This window comes from Emydura macquarii, unplaced genomic scaffold, assembly GCF_026122565.2.
Source record: "Emydura macquarii macquarii isolate MOO-44397 ecotype Brisbane River unplaced genomic scaffold, CSIRO-AGI_Emac_v2 contig_1483, whole genome shotgun sequence".
NCBI lineage: Eukaryota > Metazoa > Chordata > Testudines > Chelidae > Emydura > Emydura macquarii.
The window spans coordinates 15,907,285-15,924,526 of record NW_027131620.1 but is presented as its reverse complement, the minus strand read 5'-3'; the positions used below and the strand labels follow the sequence as shown (position 1 = coordinate 15,924,526).

Here is a 17,242-nt window from a genome sequence, read left to right as displayed (position 1 = left end):
TCACAAGTGGCTAGACCTTCTTATGTATAAAAATTGGGTAAAACATTTAAAAAATGAAGCAGTTGTAAACAACTGTAACATCACTTAGTTAGTTCTTTTGTGTATATAGTAAATGGTAGAGTTGAAAACCTATCGAGTTGTGAAGAGAGCATCACAAATGGCTTCTTTTTTTCCTTTTTAAAAAATATAAAGGAGAAAAAAATCATAACATCTTAATGTACTATTATAGGTGCAACATAAAGTTTGGAATTGCAAAATTAACTGTTCCAATAACTATGTGAATTTATCCAACATTTACAGCAAAGGATAACAACATCTGTGAAGCAGGTTTTTAAACTGGAAATCTCCAGATTAGAATAAGTAATAGGATGTTTTATAAATTTTTTAAATCTTTCGTGTTTAACTTGAATATTAACTATAAAATAAAAAAGCAATTTTTTTATGGATAGGTTTTCTTTTCCAGGAGGTGATTTACAATGGTTACTGATTCTGATGGTCCACTGAAAAATCTTCTCTGCTTGAATGTGTGTTAAGCACAAGTAAGTGACTGCTTTCAAATCCTGGCTATATACATCTGAAAAATTATTCCTCCTTCCTCATTTAAAGCTATGAAATTCAAGTGTAACTGCAAGGACCATAAAAGTTGTACTCTTAAAAATTAACCACTTGAGTGTTGTCAGAAACTGTCTGTTCCAAGTGTAGTTTCCTGTAGAATCTTATCAAATAAATGGAAGATCAGCTGTATCCAGGGTTATCCAAAACAATGCAAATTGTTTTCTGTTACATGAATACTGTTTTGAGTAAGGAGTGTCATTGGAAAACGCTCATGCTCTTATTTATACATACATGTTTTCAAAGGAAGTGGTGAGCAAGGAATGGAATTTATTAATGCACTTTCCAGTGGTTCTCTCAAAATTAGATGATTAAATGGAAGTTTGAAAGATATGACTTCTGAAATTGTGAGGTTTTTTTTAAACAAACAATTGAAATCTTACAATTTAGATCTTAAAGGGCTAGTCTGAGTTATATCATAGTTTTTTTACAGCAGTGAATTGTTTAATATTTTTAACTGATCTAAAAATTAAAAATAAGCTGGTCCTCCTAGTAGTGTTTCTTAAATCTAACAAACAGTAAGACAAAAGAATGTTCAAGTGTGGTTCTTCTCTGAAAAATGCCCCACTCAAGGCAACGGGATTGCTCAAGTGCAACTGAGGGAAGAATTTTCCCTGTAGAATCCTACTGCTGAGCACTACTGAACTGAATCCTACTGCTGAGCACTACATGCCAGAAAGAAGCCATCACCTTTTAGCTCACTGGTTGAGTTTACCGGTTGAGTTGGCTGGCAATTGCAAACTTTATTTTACTGGTAAACTGAGCAAGTTTTGATCTGGATCCAGAGACACAAACTTGAAACTCAAATGTCATTTTTTCAGAGGCACTTTTCCAAGCAGTGCTGCACTTCAACAAAAGTATTTTCAGTTTCTTTGCAGAAAAACATCAAACACATGTAGTAATTACACCTTCATATTTGATGGATAAACATTGTTACTGCTGTGTTTTTAATTAGTGATTTTTGCATTAATAACTCACTGGATAATTGGCTCCGTTGCTAAGGTCTCTTGTAGCTTGAAGAATAGAACAGAGCCGCTATTAAGAATTTTCATGGTAGATCCCTGTATAGCAGAAAGCCTCCTCTGTCCAGGGCTTGCTTGATTAAGAAGCTGCAAAGTCTTGTTAGGCATTACATGTTTTCCCAAGCCTCCTTAGGCGTGGTGATAATATTAGAAGGGAAAGGAAAAGTCCTACTGAAATGGATGTTTCAGTCTTCTGTCTGGAGAAATTGTCACAAGGTTTATGGTCCCCAAATAAGTGATAGATATATTCTGATAGGGAGGTGGGGAGCTCTGCTTACACACCATTCTCTGCTTTTCTTCCCCCCCTCCCCTCCCGAGAAACCCAAGCTTTATTGTTTAAGAAAAACATCCTCCTTTTTAAAAACTACCTGAGTAGACATAGTGCTTATATACTCTAATTCTTTTCTCTTTAGGTTTTTCAAATAATATATACAGTCTGTATATTTTTCTATTTAATTATATTACTAGTTTTCATTTATAGAAACATGGATCTATGCTACTTTTGGTAATACTGAAATGATATTTCCATTATAAATGCTAAATTGTTAAATTCAATCCTGTTACCATGTCAACTTCTAAACTGTATCACACTGAAATTTAAAATTTTGTATCCAGGTTGTGTTCAACAATTTAAAATATTTTAAACTATTTTGGGATCTTTTTTAAATTAAGAAATGTGTGCACTGTGCTTCTGACATGTTTGCTGTGCCCACACCCTTCTTGAGCTATCCTCAACCCTTTTATCTTATTGTAAGCATTTCCTCTCTCTTTCCATAGCAGCTTCTAGCACTGCAGCAGTGTGCTTCTGCCTTGGAATGCAGTTGCTGGGAGAATAGCACCAACCCTAGCATGTAGACGTCACCTGCAGAACGAGACTTGATTCTTTCATAGCTATGTGGACTATAGACCTTGGACCTTATGAAACATGTATGCTGTTGAGTGTGACCTTCAGATAACTGTAATCCATAGATTTTTTTTTTTTTGCATGATCATACTGTTTATATAATTCACTTTTTAAAATTTAAAGCTGCTTGTTTATTCAGATAAGCAGAACTAGCTTTCTAACGTTTGTTATCTGTTACTTAGCTGAAATAAATACTACTCTGCCATCTAGTGGCAATTGGACAATTCATAATTTTGTTTTTTTGGGTGCATATACATTGTGTCACTGTTTTAAATGTATTATTTCATAAATGTACCATAAACAAACATCTAGTTGAAAAAGAATGAAGCTCCTCAAATTTGCTTTTCCACACTCATTAAACATTGGGATTTGCCTCCTCCTTCCATCAATCTGTAATGGTCTGTCAAAAAAGTAGCTGTAAACTATTTTGAATCAGAATTGGAGCATAAATGTTTCCTGGCTTATTGCCGATAGACTCTTTGGCCACATTTGTGTATTCAGACATCTTTTGCAAGTAGTTTTATTTTGAGTTATACTAAATTTGCACTGATCTTTATTTTTACTGCCCTTTAACCTTTCTAATTAGTGTACTAACCTGCTGTGTAGTTTTGCAGTAATCCATTATAAGTGTGTTAAGCACCGTGGTGTTCTTCATATTAACATGTAGAGAGATTGTGTGTAAACAAATACTTTTTTGTTACTTTACAATCAGCTCACAGCAATCTAGAGCCTGCTCTTAGTTGGAGCCAGGTAGTTCTCTGTTCTGACCAGCAATCCAATATCTGCCTTGCTGTGTGAAGAATGGCCTCAGTTCTTGGTTCCATTTTCTCTTTTATCTCCTAAACATAAAGAAGAAATCCAATTGCAAGAGAATAAAAAGTGGGAATGATGTAGGGGGTAAGGTATAGAGTGTTGAAAAGGGAGAGAAAGGGCATCAAGGAGAAATGTAGGGACTTCACAGAGTTTCCTAGGTCTGTCTCTTCCCCCCCCAAAAAAACAGTGTTTGCAGCCGTACCATAAGCCTCCTGGAGCTTTGATCTTTCAGGCCTGGAAATCTTTGTACCAGTGGCTTGTGATTGTGTGGTGTGAAAACAGGACAGCTGGTGGACTGACTGATCATAAGTGGTGTTTCTTGGCAAGCGGAGCCTTCAGACCCATTATTTTCCAGGAGATTTGGTAGCATCTGGGCCATATATTAAGTGGAATGGTTTGCCTTCAGCCAGTTGGCATAACTGTCCTGTTTCTGCTCCTGATGCTTTGAGATCAACTCTTGTGACATGCGTTCTTGTACCACTGGGATGAAGAATTGAAGTTTTGCTTTTCTCACCCCACCTCTACTCCTGAAAATCCTGAAAAAAGGATAGACTGGAGATAACCTTTCTGTCCCTGAAGTAGGCCTGTTGTACTTGATTCTGGTACATATTGAGCCTAGCTGTGCCACATTTCTATTGGACTGGATCTCCTCTCACAGCTAGAATTCTGTCCTTCAACTTAGAACACTTTGGTTTTGGCAGCATTTAGACACAGCAGTGCAGATGTGTAACCAAAGATTTTTCCAAGAAGGTTACTGTTTGTGTCACATGGTAGGATGTGTTTGTCTCTTTCTTTTTCTCAGATTTAAAACACTTTTTTTCCCCTCTTTGAAAAAGAAAGATGTGAATATATAATCCATCTTTGTTCATCATGCTTGGAATTTCACAAAGGTGTTTTACCCAAGTTGTGTCCAGATCTTTGTTGTAGCAGAAACAGCAGCACTGAGTTCTGAAATTTTTACCTGTCTTCAACTCAGTTTTAAAAAGCTATGTTTGTCAGTTTTTAAGGTTATAACAAGGGACAGTAGGTCATCAAGGCTACAGTGTCGTGTTGGTTTAAGGATTGTACTCTATTAGCCTCTGAACAAGCCAAATTGCTGCATATAAAGTTCTATTTTGGAAGAGACCTGGCAACTTCCTGGGCTCAGAGCAGAAGCATCACTTTCTTGAAATGTATATGGACCTAGTTATTGTTTCACAACTTTGTCTGTCTGCATTACCATTTTAATTTGTCCTTGATTGCTCACAGTTATTGGCCACTGCTGACAGTTGTGGGATATTAGATGCTCAAGTGACCCTAATGTAAGAGCATCTCCTGTGGCTCACTGCTTGGGATGTCTGCTATCTATAATTGTTATTGCTAGGTAGGGTGGGGAAGAGGGACATACAGCAAAGGAAAATTACTTAATGGTATTTCTGATTTTTGTAGTTCTTCTCTCTCCCGTCCTACATCCCTCCTGTGTCCCCTTAAGGAAGTGTCATTTTTGACTTTTTTTTCTTTGATCTCCTTTATTCCTTTGCTCTGAAAGTCTCTAACTGGAAAGGAAGTGGGGAGAGATCTTTGAGAGATCTTTTACCTTCTTGCTGCTTTAAGATGGAGCCATATATTGATGGCTATAATGACTGTTTCTGGACAGGATGGGAAAAGGGAGGACTACAAGAAACAGCATTATCAGTAAGTAATTTTCAATTACATACATAGAGATATAGGGTGAAATCCTGGTCCCATGGAAGTCATTAGAAGTTTTTGTTCATGGTTCCTGTCCCTGATGAACATAGTCTAAACAAATAAGATTAAAGAACAAAATTTGGGTTTTAAGGTAGAGCACTACATGGATATAAAATTTGTATCTGCATTTGATCCATGATCTACAGAAATGGGCCACAGATATCCACATCGAATGCAGATATCTGCTGATATAGAGCAGATATCCTCAGATTTGCAGGGTTCTATTCTAAGGATATATAGTATTTCAATAGACTACATAGAAGTTTTAACGGTAGCAGCACCTACCATAGATTGAGTATATCTCTGCATAGCCTGTGGCAGTGAGGCTTCCAGCCTGGGTCAAAAGATTTGGGCTAGTGAGGGCTCATGTTAGTGCTCTAAAAATAACTGTGTAGATGGCACTGTGAAGTTGTGGCTCAGACTCTGAAGCCTAGTGGGTTTCTAAGCCCGAGCTGCAGCCTGAGCTGTAACTTTAAAAATGATTGTATAGACAGACTTTGGAGTGCTAGAGCAAGCCCTACTAGCCTGAATCTGTCAACCCGGGCTGGGAGGCTTCTGTGATCTATGTAGACACGTCCTTTTGTGGCCTATATGTTTCTTATACATGTGCTACCCTTCTGTGTATAAACCTTGCCTTCCTTCTATGTATGTTGGTAGAAATGTAATTTTTTGTCATATCTTGTGCAATGCAAATAGTGCCTACAATGAGAAAGTTTGGGCTAAATAAAATGGTCATGAACTACAATACATAGGCACTGTATTTTGACATATAACTATAAGTGATGTTGCATTGGGAACTCAGTAGTGAACACAGTTCATTATGCGATAGGTGCTATTTCAGTAATACAAGTTTTAAATCAGATAAACGTCTTGATCTGAGGCACAGAAAGCTGCACAAATCCAAACTGTTTTGCAAGAGTTATAATGAAATGATACCACTTTTTTAAGCAGAATTTGATTTGACCATTGCTGGAAGAGAAATATGCCAGAGAGTAGAGCACCCAGTGCTGTCAAGCAAAGGCATAAAAGGGGTTGAGGGGTGTGGTGGCTACCTCCCTCTCAGTTCCTTCTTTCTGCCTGTGGCGAGATTGGAGCTCCCTGTAGCATTTGCTTTGGATAGCCAGTTTTCAGAATGTGTGTGTGTGTGTGTGTGTGTGTGTGTGTGTGTGTGTGTGTGTGTGTGTGTGTGTGGGTGGGGGGGAGGGATGTTAATATATAGTGATTTAGTGGTTAGTATACTTAGTTTAGTTCTTCAAGTAGATGCAGCTGTGAAATGTGGGTGTGTGCGTGCACCAGAGCTGGAGAACTTTGCCTAGCAGTACCCATAGGGGCAACACTCATACCCTGTGACCATAACCCTCCCTTGGCCAAGTAAGGGCAGTGCTGCCCCAATCCCTTGAGTTTCTGCTCACTGCCCTTAGCTAGAGTTGGAGCTCTGTGTGGTGTCTTCAACTCACAGTTTTGCTCTGTTTTCTGAGAACTTTTCTTGTGTATCATAGTAGTAGGACCTTAAACTAAACCTAAGTGTTAGAGTAATTGGATGCCCTGTGTGATGCCTTCGCCAGGGTTCAAGCATTGTCCATCATGTATAGTGACTATCCCCAGAAACAATCCCCATGCTATCCCCAATGTATCTTGGAGAGGAACACATTAAAGAGAGGTGTTCCATATGCAAGTTGTTTCTCGAGAGAACTCAGGTGGCAAGAGACTTGGGGTTGAAGCAGCATCTTCTGGAGCAGGTCTTGAAGCCTGCTTTGGCACCAAGACCCTCTGACCAGTGGTTGCCTATGGATCCAGCAAGTGATGCCACTCTGTGCTTGGGCTCTGATGTTCCACCCCAGAGGAAGAGGGGTCATTCACCCTCCTCTGGTGCAGTGAAGAAGAGGTCCCATTAAATGAGTTAGGACCATTCCAGGGCTTGGGGAGACTCCTCTTCCTCTTCTAGGAGGAATGCTGCCCAGCACCATACATCCTCCGGTGCACCAGATGGAGCACGTCTGTCCAACCACTCCTCAGTACCACACCAGGAGCAATGAGGGTCGTCAACTTCGGTTCCAGCCCTAGGGTGTCTGCTGAGTCCATTACCGATGTTGGCACCAGCACCAACCATCTCCATGCTGACAGCATATGAAGCAGCACCAGACCTGCTTGGCATCAGACCTGCTTTTCCTCTCTATCCTGGACTATCTGCTCTTTCTTTGGTGCTACACCTTCTACTGACTCATCCTCTATTGTGCTGATGACACCTTCTGGCCATGTTGTAGATCCACCAGCTCTGTCAGCACTGCCTGGTCTGTAGACTATGGAGTTGAGGCTTGGCCCGCCACGGAAGGCTCCCTCAATCCTGGTGCATCCTTCAGCATAGTCATTGTCTTGGTGGCAGATCCCATCATCGAGTTTGGTATCAGCCTTGCTACTGACACCTCTCCCAGTACTGGATGGGAGTGTCTCATTCAGTGTCTCTGGTGCCAATTCCCCAATCCTCTTCAGCACTGATGCCACCTCCTTTTTGGGCTTCAGACAAGTCTAATTGATTGTTTGCCGCATCAGATCTGACTCCCTCATTGTCACCAGAGAACCTTTGGGTTTCCTCAGACACAGGTCAGGGTCATCATCCTTGTCAGATAGGTACCAGAGATCATCCTCGGATCACTATCAGTGCCAAAATTGCATCTGTCCCACAATTGGAGCAGGGCTTTTGGCCCAGTGCCTACTGGCCACCAGTGTTTTATCCATATGCCCCTGGGAATCCCTAGGATGCTCCTTGGTCCCTGAGATCCTGCTTCACAACCTGCTCCTGTCAGCTGCAAGTAACCACTGAGTACCTTCCTCTTGGACTTGTTAGTTTTTAACCAGGGGATCATGTGGTGCAAACTGCCTCTTCATCCACCCTGGTGACTGTACTGTGCCTGAATCTTCCCCTTCTTCAATGTCCAAGGACTTTAAGGTGTATCAGGACATCTTGGGGCATATGGTAACTACTTTTGGTGTCCAGGAGGAATTCCTGCAGAAGAATATGTATAAGCTGATGGATATTCTCCAACCATCTGCTCCAAGGAGATTAGTGCTTCTGATAAAAGAGGCTCTCCTGGAGCTTGCAAAGGCCTTCTGGAATACCCCAACTTTGTTGTCCCCTATGGCTAAGCATTTGGAGAAACAGTACTTTATTTCCATGCAAGGGTTTGAGGGTTTCTACTTGTACCCGGCCCCCTAACTTCCTGGAGGTGACTGCAGCAAAAGCAAGGGCTGAAAAGGGCAGATATAAGTCCACACAAAGGACAAAGAATACTAAAGAATGGTCTTAATGGGGAAGAAGATATATACCTCCTCTTCCCTGCAAATACACATCACGAACTAGCAGGCGTTGCTCTCAATATGACTGTCAATGGATAGGCTATGTCTAAATTTTCAGACAAGCTGCTAGAACCCACCAGGGAAATTTTTATTACATTCATCAGGGAAGGCCATATTATAGCCAAGACCTCATCGCAGTCAGCTCTGGATGTAGTGGATGCTATGGCCATAATTATGGCAGTGACTGTGACCATAAAGAGGTGTCATAGCTGCAAAATTTGGGCATTGCACCCAATATGCAGCAGACCTTTGAGGACTTAAGGTTTGTTGGTCAGGTTTTGTTGTCAGAAAAGACTGATGAGACCTTGCATGTTTTTAAAGACTCCCGAGCTAGTTTGCATGCTTTGGGAGTATATGCTCTGGCCATAAAGAGATGCCAGTATAGCAGTCAGCAGCCACAATACGAATACCACTCACAGCATTCTTTCAGACAATCCTCCCTTCCTATATGACAGCTGGACTACCCCAGAAACAGCCATAGATCCAAAAGACGGAGGTCCTCTGGTTCTGGGTTGGTATCTGCACAAACAATCTCCAGGAGGGTAACTTTCACAACAGCATATGAAGTGGCCCAACCTACACCACCTCAAGGGATCTGACCTCATTCTATGAGAGCTCAAGTGATGTCAATGGCGTTTCTGAATGACAGTCTTATATTGGACGTTTGCAAGGCAGCTACTTGGTCCTCTGTGCATGCTTTTGCAAACCACTGTGCCATTATTGCTGAATCCAGATCGGATGCAAGCTTTGGGAAGGCAATCCTTTAGTCCTTTAAACAGACTCAAATCCCTCATCCTGCAAGTACTGATTACCTACAGGTAACGGTTGTTCGTTCAGATGTGGTGCAGATATGTATTTCATGACCTGCCCTCCATCCACTTTGTATCAGAAGCTATATTCCTGTACTCCTGATACTTGATGCAAAGGAATTGAGGGAGCGCCCTTATACAGTCAGGGGAGGGGCTATGGCTGTAGAACATCAATGCCGCCTCTATAGGTACTGCTAGCCAAAGTTCTCCGATGTGTGAGGTGCGTACATACCCACATGGAATACACATCTGCATCACGTCTGGAAGAACAGTTATAAATAGTTAACCAGTTTATTTTAGTAGTTAACTGGAGGATTTATTATGGAAAAGCTCCCCAGGTTTTAAGCAGTGCGCCATGTGAAGGACTTTGTTTCCCTCATCACAGATAGGCACAAGCTGTTTGATTTATCTGGCTGAGGGCCATGTGAGAGACAAATATCTTGTTTGTACTTCCTTCACCACCAGAACTAAAAACAGATGGACTTTCATCTTAAAGTTCACCTAATGAAAGAGAGTAACGGTTCACTCCACCAGGGCTCCATCCATTTCATCAGCCTTTTTGAACAATGTTCTTATAATTGATATCTGCAAGGCAGTGATGTGGGCATCTGTGCTTACTTTTCTGCACATTAGACAGTCACTGAAGCCACTCCTGACTCTGCCAATTTTGGCATATCAGTGTTACAGTCCCTGTCAGATGATCCAAAGTCCCTCCACTTGTAATGATGAGTCACCTGCAGTGGAATGTGTATGTGCACAATCACTTGAAGGGAGGAAAAAAAAGTTTACTTACCTGACTTGTTCCTTGAGATGTGTTGTGCACATATGTTTCCTTACTCTCCCACCTTTCTGCTAATTTGGACATTACATATAGCAGTGCGGCATAATGGAGAGGGAGGTGGCAACAATACAACTTTTTATGCCCTCAACTGACAGCATGAGGAGAGCATGCACTGCCTAGTAGTACTGCTGGGAAATGTTTTTGACTTGAGTGCTGGATGGACACACACCTTGAGTGAAATGTATATGTGCACAACACATCTCGAAGAACAACAGTTACTGTACAGGAAAGTAACTGTTTTTATAGAATATGTGATTGCAAGAATTTGTGATTTGTTGACAAACATTAGAATTTGTCTTGGAGAATATTTTAAAAACATGTTTCTGCCTGTGGTTAGCATAGCTATTTAATGATTCAGTGTTCTATCAGCAAAAAATTACTTTTTAATCTAAAGGCATTTCTTAGTTAGCAGCTCTGAGTGTAACTTTCTAATTGCTCCCTGGAAAACACTAATTAATTAAGACTGATTTAATGGCCAAAGACAGAAGGGTATGTAACAATCGTGGTAACTTTTCTATCTGGACAGTGATATTTTATGCATCTGTTGCTGAAGTTGTTGATTCTGTTCGATATATTTTTATAGCTTAGATTCTTCTAACAAGTGGTACAGATCTGGGAGATTTTTCTTTTTTTAAATATGAATTGTGTATGCTGCTCTGGTTATATAATGCCTAGAAAGTATGTTGCATCTGAGTATGTGCAGTGATCTACAGTATCTTTTTCTTGGCAATAATTTGACCACATCACACATGCTTGTTCCTTACTTGTAGGAGTGCAGGGTCTGGGCATAAAGTGGGTGTTTCTGAGGCAATAAGGGTTTCTATGTGATCCTCAGGTTGCAGATGAGGCTCTTCTCTATGTTCTTTCATCTGGCCTCTGTGAAGTTAGAGTGACTTGGTACCCATGCAACACACCTCTTTTTGTGTCGGTGTGTGTACACAACATATACAGATATATTTATGTATGCACGTATATAGGAGGAACTGAAAGTAGTCAAGTTGTGGAACTTCGCTCTGTCACAATACTGTAGTGAAAATGGTTCTCTGATTATTCCCTGTACAGATTCACCCACTTGGGATATGCTTGCACATGCACAAATTTGTCAAAGCTCTCTAGAAAGCTTTGGCCATTGTGGCTGTCCTCCTGCTCCATCACAGCACCAATCATTTGGGCCCAAGAGCATACAAAAAGCTGCCAGAACTAGACATTCAAAAATGATTTTTAAGCCTGACTAACTAAACCTAAGTATGAATGCAAAACAACGAGAATCCTGTGGCACCTTAAAGACTAACACATTTATTTGGGCATAAGCTTTCCTGGGCAGAAACCCACTTTGTCAGATGCCCGAAGTGGGTTTCTGCCCACGAAAGCTTATGCCCAAATAAATTTGTTAGTCTTCAAGATGCCACAGAACTCTTGTTGTTTTGCTAAAAACAGACTAACATGGCTACCCCTCTGGAACTAAGTATGAATGATTTTTGAGCCTTAGGGTCCATTCAGGTCACATTTTCAAGCTTGTCTTAGGAACCATGAGGACCAGAAATTTTTTTTAAATGAAACCTGAGAATCTCCTACTTCCCTTTAAGAACAGAGGCTTTAAATAAAATAAATATTGGGAGACTCAAAATAAAACTGTGAAAGATGCAACTTGCTGCTCTGCCTTTACATCTTTCCAGCCACCAAAGCACCTTGTTGGATTCCCTCCTGCTTCCTACAGCTGCTTTCTGTTGTACTGTTGTTAGCTTTTGTTTCTTGTTAGCTTATTATGTAGGCAATGTAAACTGGCATGACTGAAAATTGATTTAATTGCACATACAGATCCACAGTCTTGGGAGTTTGATAAAAGTCATTCTGCTTACCAAACTCCGAGGAGTAAGGATCTGTGTGTGAATTACTTGTCTATAGCTGGAGGCCTTTCAGATGATTGTCTGCAGAGATTCATTTGACTCACCTTCCATCCTCATTCTTTAAAAAGAAACTCAAGGGTAAGGCATAGCCATGGCTTTTTGCATGGTCTTAGGCCTGAACTCAGTTTCATGAGGTAGTGGGCACATAGCTTCAGAGGCCAAAGTTTTCAAGGGTTCCAGTAAAAAAGAGGACATTATCGGCATTTGCCAAGAGTGTGAATCTCTGTAGGTGAGTTACCTTAAAGAACTTGTTACAAGCGAGTAGTTCATTTTTACAAATTATCATGAAAATTTGCCATCTCATGTACAAAACCTACTCACATCTTTTACTCCAATCACCATGGTGATTCATAGTTAAAGCAATATATTAGACATCGATCCCCCCAAAATCATGAATCCTGCATGACTAAAATTTTGCAGGGCTGGTGTAAATTATGACTTGCTGCTTCTTTAGATAGTCTCACTCTAAAATGGATTAAGAATACTATAAAACAATTTGTTTTAATTGTTTGAAATCCTATCTTGAGAGAGAGTGTCATCAATTTTTTTTTTTTTTTAAATATTTCAGTTGCTGATGTAAACTCAGTTGTTGCTCAGTCAAGATGAGTGGATTAGGAGAAAACTCCTTGGACAGCTTGACCAATGAGTCAAGGAAACGCAAGCCATTGCCCTGTGATGCTCCAGGACCAGGGTACAGTATACCATTTTCCTCACTGTTTTTATTAGATTTTTCACGTTATAAATAGTGCAGAGTTTGTTTTTAAGTTTTTTAATTTAAATTAATATTAACAGTGTTTTGCTAATCATTTATACTCAGTTGATAAAATCCTTTAGGTCTTGCTCCTGTATGTGGAAGGCTTAACTTTACTAGTCCCACTGATTTCAATGGGACTACTCATGGTAGTCAAGTTAAGTACATGCATAAGTGTTTGCGGGAGCGGGGCCTTAAAATATAAAATCTGTAGAGGAAACTAAATTGTATAATTTCAAAAATCACAATTGCTATTTAACATCATTTTAAGGCAGTGTATCTTCAAGTTACTTAAATTTCTGTTTTTAGTAATGTTTCATAGGTTTTATAATAGCGCTAAGGGGGTTGCACATTTTGTAGCTTCTGTAGGCTAAGCTTCTTACACCCACCACAGGCTCCTTACACACATCCATTCTTGCCCCTCAAGTTCCCTATCCACCACCCTAGCATGTCCTTTCTATTTCAGGGACTCCTTGCAAGTCCTTCCATCTTTACCCTCATGCCAGGAGCTCTGTATGTTTCCTGTAATCCCATATGCCAATGTGCTCGGTGTATGCTCTTCTCCTCCCTGTCATTGGACCCATTCACCGTTCCCATACTGTGGGCTCAGTGTGTGCCCAATCCCTCCCCCATGGCAGAGGCTCTGTGTGCACTCCCATTTCCCCCTTTTCCTCCCATGTCTGGGTCTCTGTGCCCCTCATTCCCTCTTCTCCCTATGTCAGTCTGTGTATGTGCCCCCATACCAGAGTCCTGCATTCTCTCTCCCATGCTGGGTTCTCTTTGTGCCTCCTTCTTCCCATGGCAGGGTTTATGTATTTCCTCCTTTCCCTTCTCCTCCTCCTCTCCCACTCCCCCCCCCCCCCCCCAAAAAAAAAAAAAAAAATCTCCATTCCCCCCTGTTCTCGGTTCCTGGTGCGCACACACCAAGTCCCTATTTTTCCTTTCCCATATGCGTTCCTCCCTCTCCAGGGAACAAACTCCTCCTCACTGTCCCCTTTTCCTCTCTCTTGCATCCCTAGATTCCTGCTTTCCCTTCCCCATCTCTACTGTCCTCCAGAACTCTACTTCCACACCCAGTCAACATGGTCCTCCCTGCTCCCTGTAAGGCTCTCTTATTTCTGTGAAAATCTAGTCTACACGCTATCCCTATGCAGCAAGTTAAGATGCTGCCTCTGATATGTGTTGACAGCCACCAGGGGCAGCAAAGAGATTCCTCTGCCTGCAACAACATTCAGTCTGGAGGCCCTGATTTTCCTGTGAATCAAACTTTTTTCTGGTGTTTTGATCTGCCTTATAACAAATAGGCTTGTGCCCACTGGTGTCTAGAACAGTTCCTGAAATTCTGGAATTGTTGGTTGCAGTGTTCCGAAGTTATTGTGTTACTAACAGAGAACTGCCATTGAATTAGATGTTAGACTTTGTTTCACTTGGCCAATAAGATATAAACAGTGCTGCATTTTTTCCATGTTAAAATGAATTTATAGTACTAATACATTAATTTTGTAATAATCAGTTGGACTTTTCACTAAATTCAGTATGAAAATAACCACAGCATTCTTGGAATAATAATCTTGTCAATCTCTGAAGAAATATTTCTTTTTATGGTTCTGTAAAAACCTACAGGTTTAAGTTGACTAGATGAATGTCTGCTAGCTAAATTTAGGAGATAAGTGCTATCTGAACTGAAGTGCATCAAAGGTGACAGTGTGATCATTGTTCTTGTTTTGCTCAAATTTTATGTACATTAAATGCTGCTTCTTGTTCCTAGCCTGACTTGCAGTGGCGAGAAGCGCCGACGTGAGCAGGAAAGCAAATATATTGAGGAGCTAGCTGAACTGATATCTGCTAATCTGAGTGACATTGACAATTTCAATGTCAAACCAGATAAATGTGCAATTTTAAAGGAAACTGTAAGACAGATCCGACAGATAAAGGAACAAGGTAAGGATTTCTCAAGTCTTAGGGAAAAATATTTGGTTTCCTATCAGGAAGCAGTTTCTCTCCAGAACAATATTTAGTTGCTGAGACAATACAATGGAATTGCTAACTGCTAAATAGGGAATAAGGCTTGAACAGGGATAGATTTAAGCATGTGCTTAGTGGAATTTAAACACAATATTAAAAGTTAAACAAGTGCTTCACACCCTTTATGAATAGGGAAGCTTTCCTGAATCAGGGCCTAAACTACTTGGGGATTCAAAGTACACCGTTTCTTTAAACTACTTCAACAAGCAAATAGAAGCTTAAAATAGCTCGTAAAGCGTTGTTCTTCAAAACATAGATGGACTAGTTGCCCATGGGAGTGAAGAAATCATCTGCTGCCTATCAATTAAAGGTTCACTGCCAAGTTGGATTGTTTGACATTAATTTATTAAAAAAAAAAAAAAGCCTCAGTTTCTTAGAGTACCCTTTCAGTGCTATGTCCTGAATTTTTAAAATTATTTATTTTTCTTAAAATTCATGTTAAATTTTTGAAGTGTCTTTTCTGCTCCCCTTTTGATGTTTGAGAGCATTTTCAGCAGGAGAAAATAACTGAGGTTCAATACACTTAGACTACAACTAGCTGACAATGGTGATCAATTAAATAGTGCCATTAACCATACACAGAATGTATTCAAGTGCAGAATAAAATGGGGAAAAAATAGAGGAACGTGTATTTGCTGATGTCTTACAGTTACAGTAACCTTAAGTTTTACTTGTAACAATAGTAATTTTTTAAACAAATCAGGCAAATATTATTGACAAATTTACTGTTTCCCACTAAACCTCTGGTAGTTGTACGCATGCGCTGTTAGAAGTGACTTCAAAAAAATTAGTGTAGATTATACATCAGTTCAGTGAGTTTCCATTCAGTAGTAAATTGTTAGATGCCTGCTTGTATATTCCACACATTTTATCTGGTATGATAAACTTCCAAATTCTGCTTTGTCTGCTATGTTTGGAACATATTTCTATTTTTTAAAGTATCCTTAATTGCTATTTTAGAAGTAATTTTCCAGTGGCAATATTCCCACTTTATTGTACACTTGACTGCTTGATAATCTTTCTTTGGTACATTAAACTCCTCTTGTGATCTGCTTAAACAGCCAGCAGGTGTCTCAGTAATCGAGATTACTGCTTATTTTCAATTACTTTACTGTATGGTTTGTTTTCCCTTGTCTACTTTTTCTTCAGTGCATTTTAGTTTATAATTGCTGAAAAAGGGTTTTAATTATTGGCATCATATATGATTAAATAATGTGCAGAAGCTCTAAATGAGAATTTGTTTCTGGTCTTGTATTTTGATTTAGATCCAAGAATACAATTAAATGAGAAAACCATACATTCTGCATATTAAGTTGGATTATTTTCTAAACTAAAGACCAAATTAGGTCTTAACATGATTTAAAATGTTTATCTTCTGCATGGTTGTAGAGGAAGAAGGGAAGAATTGAGAAGATTTTCATTAGATTTAGAAGTTTGTGCTAGCCAACCAGAAGTCACCAAAGGACAGTCATTTCATAAAGCAATCATCTTCCCAATGGAAGAAGTTTTGTCATGGAAACTGTTTGTGGGCGTGGTGTTGCAGAATCTAAAATTTGCTAGATGCTTTCAAAACACACAGGAAAACACAACCCCTGCCCAAAGTTCTAACATTATAAAAAAGTGTCGTGCTCCCTCTGTGCATATAATTGTAACATTAATTACTTTATTCCATTTACAGCTTCACTGCTTATTCTCAGGCTTCCTAGAATTCAGCACATAACTTGAAAAATATTTCTATTCTTCCAAATACAAAATGGTGCCTTTTTGAAAACTTGTCTTTTGATTTTAGGAAAAACAGTATCCAGTGATGATGATGTACAGAAGGCTGATGTATCTTCTACAGGTCAAGGGGTTATTGATAAGGATTCATTGGGGCCTCTTTTACTACAGGCAAGTGTAAACGATGCCCTAGTAAAACCAAATGGGGACTGATATTGCATATTCTTAAGCAGTAGGTTATGTGAGAGGATTACAACATTGAGAAATGCCAGCAGTCCTACAGTAACAAACGAGTGTGCAAGGGCAATGGAGAAAATTGATTTAAATGGACTAAAAAAAAAAAAGTTTTTTCTCAATTCTGCTGAAACAGTCTAGAAGGATTCAAAATCAGATGGTATTTGAGTCCGCTATAGCATGCTGGGGTGTTGTTTGTTTTTTTGGTAGTAATCCTGGTAAATGGCCAATAAGATTACATTGACTAGGCTCCGTATTTAAGGGTTTTTTTTTCCCTCTTTACTTCAGGAAATGACCATCAAGGACTGTGGCCCACTTTCATAGCTTGATGATGGTCTGTACAGACCAGGGGGTCTGATTCTGAGAAGCAGTGAGCATCTGAACTCCGATTATCTTGAGAGGGAGTTACAGGTGCAACGTGGTGCTTCTTAGGATCAACACCTGAGTGCTGTAGATCAATTTGCTGCTGTCCTAGTGTCTTGAAACTCCAAATTACATAAGAATCACTTAGGTAACATACTTT

General features: G+C 39.8%; 1 protein-coding gene across 23 annotated transcripts in view; it reads left to right on the top strand.

Moving 5' to 3' along the window:
• The window catches only part of NCOA3 (nuclear receptor coactivator 3), a 152,570-nt gene that overhangs the window by 105,623 nt on the left and 29,705 nt on the right, over positions 1 to 17,242 (top strand). For 11 of the 23 annotated variants that reach the window (XM_067554287.1, XM_067554285.1, XM_067554280.1 and 8 more), the window contains 5 exons: positions 464 to 539; positions 2,412 to 2,592; positions 12,559 to 12,681; positions 14,510 to 14,682; positions 16,556 to 16,656. In XM_067554287.1, coding sequence (XP_067410388.1) covers positions 12,593 to 12,681; positions 14,510 to 14,682; positions 16,556 to 16,656 — 363 coding nt within the window. In that variant the 5' untranslated portion in view covers positions 464 to 539; positions 2,412 to 2,592; positions 12,559 to 12,592. The remainder of the gene's footprint in view (positions 1 to 463; positions 540 to 2,411; positions 2,593 to 12,558; positions 12,682 to 14,509; positions 14,683 to 16,555; positions 16,657 to 17,242) is intronic. The other 12 variants (XM_067554294.1, XM_067554293.1, XM_067554292.1 and 9 more) reach the window with 6 other exon arrangements.